Below are 9,776 nucleotides of genomic sequence, written 5' to 3'. Positions count from 1 at the left end.
AAAATGGTAGATGATGCGAACAGAGAAACAAGAAGCCTTGACAAAATATGGGAGCTATTTCTGGGGACGTTATTTCATTTAATTCAAAGCTTGTAAAACAGTAACATCTACTTTTGTCCCTAGTCTGTTCTACATATCATAAGCTTTCGTTTAATGTGTTTGATGTCATAGGCTTTTCTGTCCCAAAACTATTGTAATTTAAACGTAATCTTTGGTACTCGATTTTCTACTCTAATCTCCAGTTTTGGACATAGCTGTATTTTCCTAATTTTTGTGCGTTGTGGTCAGGTTACTCATGTATCTTTTTACACTAATCTGAAATCGGGAACCAGATCGGAATTGGGAATAAATCAAGTAGTGTTCCAGTTGACTTTATCTTCTCTCTCTCTCTCTCTCTCGAGAGAGAGTGTGTGCTTGTCAGCCAATCAGGCGATAGAATAGTTTTCGTTTTTCTATCCCAAGCAGTTGATATCACTTTCAAACCCACGCATACTAACCTCAAGGCTAAGCCAGTCAGCCTATCGCGTCAAGGTCTTAATCTACATTAGACAAGTTATCCTCTGCACGAAAGTTGGTAGACAGATCAAGGACATAACAATTCATGAAACCGATATGCTCTGGGTTTGAATTCCGCTGGACATGATCGTGGATGCGCATTATTAAGAAGTTCCATACTAGAACCAAACAAACGTCCAGTCCTTCCAAATTTTCTATACTAGTCTAGCTTCAATTACTTTCATCTTATATAATAAAATGGCACAACAACCGGTCTCAACTCTATAAAATTACAATTATAAATTAAAAAATTTATTATATACTTGTAGAATATATTCAGTATAATATTACTAAGATAATTTTCTTTTGTATAAAGTTTTAACAAGTTGTAATGAAATTTTATTATAAAAGATGAAAGTAATTGAAGCTAGACTACCATAGAAAACCTGGAAGCACTGGACGTTTGTTTCGTTCTAGTATGGAACTTCTCAATAATGCGCATCCACGATCCTGTCCAGCGGAATTCAAACCCAGAGCATATCGGTTTCATGAATTGTTATGTCCTTGATCTGTCTACCCACTTTCGTGCAGAGGATAACTTGTCTAATGTAGATTAAGACCTTGACGCGATAGGCTGACTGGCTTAACCTTGAGGCTAGTGTGCGTGACTTCGAAATGGGGGTACAGTGACGAAAACTATTCTATCTTTGATTGGCTGACAAGCACGCGAGAGATAGAAGACAGGACAACTGGCACACTACTCGCTTTATTACAAATTCCGATCTGGTACCCGATTTCAGATTAGTGTAAAAAGACACATGAATAAATAGATGACTAACACGACCATAACGTACAATAATTAGGAAAATACAGTTATATCCAAAACTGGGGGATTAGAGTAGAAAATAGAGCACAAAAGGTTATATCTAAATTACAATAGTTTTGGAACAGAAAAGGCTATGGCAGTGAATCATACATCAAACGAAAGCTTATGATCTGTAAAATAGACTAGGGGCAAAAGTAAATGTTACTGTTATACAAGCTTTAAATTCAATGAAATAGCGTCCCAAAAAATAGCTTCCGTAGTTTATCAAGGCTTCTTGTTTCGCTGTTCACATCATGAATCCAACTGTAAAATTACTAAAATCTCTACAAAACCTCCATCTGATAATAAATAGTTTGATGTTATAAAAACAAATTATATTTGTGTAGATATCTAATTCTTTAAATTTAGGGATTCAGTTTTCACAATCTAAGGTTTTAAATCTTTCTTCATAAATTAAGTTTTTTTTGAAAAAGAGTCAGAATTGTAATGGTTAGAAAACCACTTTTATTTGTACTTAACCAAAATGAAATAGTTTCATATCAATGATTTTGAAATTAAGAAGATAAATTTTATCTATTGAGCTTTAAGAACTGACAAATGTATATATTTTTACAGTTTAAAACACGAACTGATCTTAGTCAGACCAACATTGCAAACTTGGAAGCTCAAAACGACTGTTTTGTTTTAGTATTAAACTTTTTAGCTGTGTGTATCAACAATCCCGCTTCTACGAATTGAACCAAAGATATTAGACCTAATGCACGAAAGCTTAACATATAAACCCCAAGGCGACTAATAGTTTTGATGTTTAACTTCAATCAGTTCATGTTGTTGCACAACCCTCATCTAATGCCTGTAGTAGATAACTGTCTCAGGGTCGTGGATGCGCACCTCTGAAGAGTCCCATGCTCGAACGAGTCATCCGTTCAGTGCTTCCTGGTTCCCATTAATTGTCTGGCTATGATAAATCTTTGATTTAAACTGTGAAAACTCTAAAATCTACATAAATCTCATATCCTAAATATATTCACTTTTCAGATTTATTTTAGCCATTAAGAGTATAACTCACTGTTCAGTAAAATGCAAAAATCAGAATTCTTTTTTATACTTTACACTGGCTACAGAATTGACTTATTTGAAGTGGTGCTAATTTACATGGAAAATTAACTAACCAATCAATAACTTAGCTAAATTATTTGCAGAAAACAATTCGATTCAAAGATTGGATGAAGTTTCTCTGTAAAGTTTTTTTTGGTTTTCAACATCTTTCCAATCTATTTCAATTCTTGGTGTAAATTATCTTCAGATCCAATAATTATCAATATACAAATAAAAACTAAAACGTCATATCATTTTCAAAGTTCCAGTTTCTGTCATCAGTTGAGTGCCAAACTAAATTGTAAAATTCTAAGTTGATGGCCAAAATTCATCCTGTAGATGTGATTTCAATAATATTCAAGTTTTTAAGGTAGAACATTTTAGGTGAATGTGTTACTGTTATAGCTTGTGACCGAGTGGATACCCTGTTAACTTATGACCTGATAAAACTGCCAATCAGAGAGCAGCGAATTATCGATTGGAACAGTGACACACGGAAACCGTACGAGCAGTCAAGAGTACTTGTCAGTCCTGCTTTCTGCCTAGCCCAGCCAGTTAAGTCCAAAACAGCCTCTTCGTTTTGAATCATTATATTTCAAACATACTGAGTTTATATACCAATCAAACTGACCACATCGTACCATAAAATAGAAAATAGTATTTGTACAAGATTTAGCCAAATGCGGCTGTGAACAGGGGGAACAGTAATTAGTAGACTGGGTGTAATTCATGAACGGTAAATCGTATAACAATAATTCATAAGTCAAAATAAAGCTTATAATAAGGGGAACATGAATATGAATAGTTTAGTTATTTAGCAATTATACGATAAAAAATATATGCATAGTATTGGTTTATAAATAGATCCCGAAGTTGTTATTCATAATTCTCTTCGGGGTATAACAGTTACATTGAAATCCAATGAATTTCCTAGCTTAAATATATGATTTTAGAAAACGTCTACTACTAACTGTCAATAGTAGTATTAGTTATAATAAATTTTCTTTGAATTAACAAGTTATATAGTCATACTTATCCCTTTCAAAACTAGAAGTAGATATTTTTACATAAAATGAAATTTAAGAATTTACGATAGTAACAATAAGAAAGCATGCTAATTTAAAGGGATAATAATAACCCAGTTCGAAACAGTGGGGTGAGATTATTTTCAAAAGTTTTCATGTATATTAAATGTTTTGCATACACCAGTTCTGAGCATTTGTTTCTCGTTTAGTAGGTAAGTACTGCATATTAATGTTTAATTTTACATAAGGACTTCGTTTCAGATCTTAACTTTTGCTATATTTGTGTGCTTCATCCACCATATTGGCCTATGCTACACTAGGTAGTTGGAGACAAGTCCAGCCAAATAGTGTTGTTTTTATATTCAAATAATGTGAGAAACTTAATAGGATTATTACCATACTAGTTTTTGTTGTCCATTCACCTCAAAGTCCGAAAGAGATAAAGAGTTGAAACAGTCAATGTAAATATTGATTGTGAAAAATTCTACTGATAAGATTGTCAATTTTAGCTCCTAGGAGACAGTATCATTGTGGTTAGTTTCTTTTTAAACTATGAAAATTAAATCAAAACACATTATCTCTAAATCAAAAGATTTGAATTCCCTTTTCTGTTTTAAAAAGAAAATATAACAATAAATGAAAATAAATTACGGATAAACAAAGTGTTTGAATGTCATAAAGTTCAGCTTATGTTGTGTTAAATGATTTAATACCTGTCAAGTAGGAAATTTGTACTTTAGTTGAGTTTTTAACCTAGAAAATCGTTTAATTTGACATACAGTATATTCATCTGAACGATATATAAAGATGATGGATGATAAAATAGTTTACTGGTAACATTTACATCAGTAACACCATGTAACCTGAGTAGAAATCCATTCGAGAACATCAGTTCGTCCAGCACATACAAAGTTTAGATTTAAAGTTTCTCATTGACTAAATCCAGATTTATAGCTTAGTTACAGATTTTCAACAAAACAATGAGATAAGACCACTATGAACGTTTTTTCCTTTTATATATATTTGACTATCCAGTGAAATTTCCTTGCAAATATATAACTAAATTTTACCTAGAGTATCTAGATTTTGAAGGAATTCAAAAAGTATAGTGAAATTTCTATATATCTCTATATTTAGAAATACATTTTATTCTATGTGTTATGTAACATACATGTATTGTGTATTTGATGAAAAACAAAGGTTTGGCTAATAATAATAATTAAATTGAAGTACAACAGGTTAGACACTAACACTGTTGGATGCTGGCTCAGTGGTCTAGTGATTAATTGCTCGCGCGCGAGACTGATAGGTCCTGGGTTAGAATCTCGTGAGTGCGGGATCGTGGATGCGCACTGTTGAGAAGTCCCACAATGGGACGAAACGGTCGTCCAATGCTTCCAGGTTTTCCATGGTGGTTTAGCTTCAACTGACTCATGATCTCAACTCTATAAAATTATTAAAATCTCCACAAAACCCTCTTCTGATAATAATAATAAAGTTTGAATGATAAGAAATAAAGTAATCTAGTCTTGAGTACTATATTTGATATATCAAGTGTGTAACATTTTTCACAAATCTAATTATGTTATCATTTCAAATCAATGTACTTAGTTGACAACCCTGAATACTGGTAATATGTTTCTATGATCCAATATCCTTATGTTACATCTTCTCATAATTTGATAACAAATTTTATTAGATATAAACTAATTCGATTATTTTATGATGAATTTAGTTCTTTCATAATAACAACGTATTATTTTTTTATGATTCATTCATAGGTCTAAAAGTTTTGGTTAATAATCGATTTCCAAAAAAAAATCCCTATTTTCTAAATAAATGTCCAACTTAGATTTATTTTTTTATTGAATCACAGATCGATATATGTTAAACCACCACTGAAAGCCCGGAAGCACTGGACGGCCGTTTATGTCCTATTATGGGACTCCTCAGCAGTGCGCATCTACAATCCCGCTTGTGGGATTCGAACCCATGACCTTCACTTTCGCGTGCGAACGCTTAACCTCTGGACCACTGAGCCGGCATCCAACAGTGTTAGTGTCTAACCTGATGTAATGCTGAGGAGTCCCACAATAGGATGAGACGGGCATTCAGTGCCTTCATGTTTTCAATGGTTTTCTAACATCAATCGCTTCATAATCTCAATCAAAAATATAATAATCTCCACAACCTCATATTGATAGTTAAATTTATTTTATACGCTTGCTTTATTTCATCATAATGTTTTCATTGAATTATATTTCAGCTTCATACTGATACTATACGTGCTGATGTCATGCGTCGATATTTGTTCAAGTTGCAGAAACAGAAAGAAGAAGAATTAAAATCTGCTGGTATGAAATGTATCATGATTTTCATTTGATTTATAGTAGCTTTTATAAGAGAAAATTCTTATCAAAGAAAATGCAGTTAACTCATAATTAATTCAATAAGATTTAATAAGAAGGAAAAGAGATTAACCATTACATTGTTAATCAGAATGGGGTTTTGTGGAGATTTTAGTAATTTTATATAGTTGAAATCATGAGTAAATTGAAGCTAGACCACTACGGGAAACCTCGAAGCACTGGACGGCCGTTTCGTCCCATTGTGAGACTCCTCAACAGTGCGCATCCACGACCCCGCTCCACGAGATTCTAACCCAGGACCTATCAGTCTCGCGCGCGAGCAATTAATCACTAGACCACTGAGCCAGCATCCAACGGTGATAATGTCTGACTTCAATCGCCTCATGATTTCAACTATATAAAATTACTAAAAATCTCCACAAAACCCCCTTCTGAAAATTAAAAACTGTCTTTCAAACTATGGACAATAACCCTAAGCGCTTTTGATTCTGACTGACTTACTAATCAATTGGAGATTTTTGTGAAATGAAGAATTGATCTTACTTTATTCAGATTTATAAACGAGAAAAAATCTACCAGTTATTAGATTTATTCAGTTATACTCAGATATTTAACCGCTGTATTTGATCTGATGAATCAATTTTTGCTCCCAGTTTCCCTAACTGAACCATCGTAAAAATGATGTGACTGTAAGATTTTAATTGGGTGTTAATTTGAATATTTTGTAGGGAATTTTCATGGTTTGAAATGTTCACTTTCCATCAAAATCTATATAGAAATTCCCAAGCTATATTTAAAATCGAAATGAATCTCTCATTCTTTATCAGAGGATTAGAGATAACGTATTTACAGAATTGTAGTGTTGGTTGCTACGTCAAGCCCACACAGCTTATTCTAGCTTCCGGACAAGCCAATCTACTCATTCTCTTCGAGTCACACTTTGATCTTGTTAATTATCTGCTTATCAATCCTGACTGTTTTTATATGAGCGTATGTGTGTGTACTTCTGATCTTATTCATCATAGGTCGATAGCTTATTTTTGTATGACTATAAATATCGATTCACTCTTCGTCAAATCGAATTGGCTCACTCTCCTCCACTGAGTGTCATTTCGCTTCACTCTCTTATCTTCGCTTCCTTCGCTTCGTTCCCCTGATTGTCATCCTAGATCAATGAGTGCACAAAGTATATGTATTCAAGCTTCATTCTCGTATTTGATTTATTTAATCCCGTTACTCACTAACGCGATTTAAGTCGATGTTTATATACGAGGATTGGCGACATGTATATTTCCATAACAATCAATCATACGATATTACTAGAGTCAGATATCGGGCCACTAAAGTGGTGAGCCCGTCGACATCACCATCGTCTGATTTAATTGGCGTCAAAATAATGGACCAACAGCATCATCATTCTGTTGCATTAATCTAACTACTATAGGCTAACGGTTCTATTTTGTTCTTTATTAATGTTATTAAAAAAACAATAGTGTATTCAGCAACAGTCAGAAATCTTTAACAAGGCATAAATAAATTAAATGAATATTGAACACAAAGTCTCTTTCCATCTAATCGCATTTAATTGTCAATAAAAATAGTGTTAAACTTAAATTAAGTTTGTCCTGTCCTTTTTATCCTTTACAGAATTTTCCGTTATGAATATCCACCGGCAACAAATACAAAAAATGATGGATCATGAAGTTAAACGTAAACAAGAATTAAACCAAGATAAATTGTCAAGAAAAGAAAGCAAAACTCAGGGTGATGAAGAAATTGACGAAACACCACCAAAGTCAGCAACAGAAATTGGTGATGAGAATAGGTTAAGAGGTTTACGTAGTCTTTTAATGCCACCGTCTGTTCGTAAGAAATTAGAAGCTGTTGCATCAGTAAATCATCCAGGTAATGAATCAGAAAAACGAGAAGCCGCTGAAGCAGCTGCACGTTTCTATTTGCTTCAAACAACTAGAAAAGCATATGATACTAATAAATTGAGTGGTGAAAGTTTTAAAAGTCGTCAATCATATTCTAATCAACCTAAGGATGAAACATTTACAGCACGTACTGAGAGACCAATTAAAGGTGTACATCTACGAGAACTGTATGGCGTTGAGCAAGAAATGCATGATATGTCAGAAGCTCTTTCATCTTATTCATTATCAGAAGCAACTATTTCAGAGTTAAATGAGTTAGAAACTTACTAAAATTTTACAACATGATGTACATTTAATCCTACTATCCTATAACGCGAAAAACTAAATAATAACCGATTTATTCTAAAAAACGTTGAAAGCGATTTAACCCATTATTTCTGTAAGTTACAAAACTATGATGAATAATTATACAAACACTGTCTATGATCTTCAGATTTCAGAGCTAGTTCACAGTTCAGACGTTCTCTTAATATTATTCTCTCTATCTCTTCTCACTAACTAACACACTATCCTTGAAGATTTGCGATTTGTAATACTTTTTCTCAATTCGGTTTTCCAAACAAGTCAATACTTTGATTTATATTTCTTTAACAGCATAGTTACTAGAAGTAGGATTGAATAACATACGACATAAATCTTAGTAACTATTACTATTATTGACTTATTTGTTGTTACTTATTTTATTCTGTCCATTTGATTATTTTTATCAATATTGTATTGTCTAAGGAAGAAATAAGAAGAATATTTGATAATATTTAGGACTAATTCCTGAAATTCTATTGTTTTACCAAACAACAAATGAATGTTTTAAAGAAATTAGTCCAATTCTGATATGATTTATTGTCATGGAGAGAAACTTGAGTAGTCGAAAATTCCTTCCTTTTGAATGAACTGGCTATAAACAGGTGACTTAAATATTTATCGACAAAATGTTAAAGATTTATTAATATTATTTGATTGGCTAACTGTTGGGATGCTCCTGTCACTTCTATCATTCTCAAAAAGCTTTTTCTAAGGTTTAAGCAACATAATGGATTTAATAAGTGCTGTTTGGGAGATGTTACTAGATTCTACAGTATTCTGATAGTTTACTCTATTTAGATCAATCAAAGAAAGTGTTACTACTACTATCATGGAATTAGAAAGATTACAGACATGCGCTTCATAGTTATTAATGACCTCAACTCTTTAAGAACGAGTTATTTGCCTTTTAGTAAATTTCCTATTGCAAACCTGGATAGTCTAATGAAAAATTATGGTCCTCGTGTTAAACTTCAGAGAATGGTTTATATCGACCGTTTAATGCAAATTAAAGAACTTTTATAGAATATCAGTATATGAATCATCAATTCCTGATACTGATAAAACTGAGTTGTTGAATAGAGTTATACTGACGTCTTTAAATTTATGACGAGTCCTTAAAATATGCATTAGGAAAGGATGTATATACCTTACTTATTTTAAGGAGGAAAGAATTTTTCAAGATTCCAAATTCAAGCAATTAACAACCATTGTAATTTCAACTATTTTTCCTCTATTAGGATCGTTATGCGTTGACTCCAACTCAATAAACTTTAAAATCAATATACAAGACTTATATTATCATGATAGAAAAACATAAAAAGGAAGTATTTAAAAAGCCACCGAGTCCACAATTGTCAGTGGAGACATAATAAAAATTAGGGTCCATCCTTCACAAGAATGAGAAAAACTAAAATTACAGGGAGGAAATTTGATGGTTGACGAAAATTAATTTGGATCCTCGTTTCGAATATAAAAAAAACAGTCCAAGTTAACGGGAACAGCAAAAATAGCCGAAAAGAGCAATGGTGGAAAAATCTTCATAGGAAGGGTAACTGACAATATAAAAGCAGAATAATAAAGGAATAGGTTAGATAGTTAATTTTCGCAAAAAAACTATCCTGGAGAGACTACAATTCATGGCGAACCAAATTAAGGATAGCAAGTCTTGCATTCGGGCGTGAAATTCATTCATCCATTTGGTTAATAAGTAGCATTTTGGGAT

General features: G+C 32.7%; 1 protein-coding gene across 1 annotated transcript in view; it reads left to right on the top strand.

Annotated features, from left to right (window-relative positions):
* Smp_163160 (putative transient receptor potential channel) overlaps positions 1 to 8,918 on the top strand; it is a gene marked incomplete at both ends in the record, with an annotated part of 80,177 nt that extends 71,259 nt beyond the window's left edge. The window contains 3 exons of the mRNA XM_018790157.1: positions 5,711 to 5,798; positions 7,461 to 7,917; positions 8,852 to 8,918. Of these exons, the coding sequence (XP_018655528.1) occupies positions 5,711 to 5,798; positions 7,461 to 7,917; positions 8,852 to 8,918 (612 nt within the window). The remainder of the gene's footprint in view (positions 1 to 5,710; positions 5,799 to 7,460; positions 7,918 to 8,851) is intronic.
* Between the last annotated feature and the right edge of the window lie 858 nt (positions 8,919 to 9,776).

Source organism: Schistosoma mansoni, chromosome W (assembly GCF_000237925.1).
Source record: "Schistosoma mansoni strain Puerto Rico chromosome W, complete genome".
Classification (NCBI taxonomy): Eukaryota; Metazoa; Platyhelminthes; class Trematoda; order Strigeidida; family Schistosomatidae; genus Schistosoma; species Schistosoma mansoni.
This window is presented reverse-complemented; position numbering and strand designations above follow the sequence as displayed.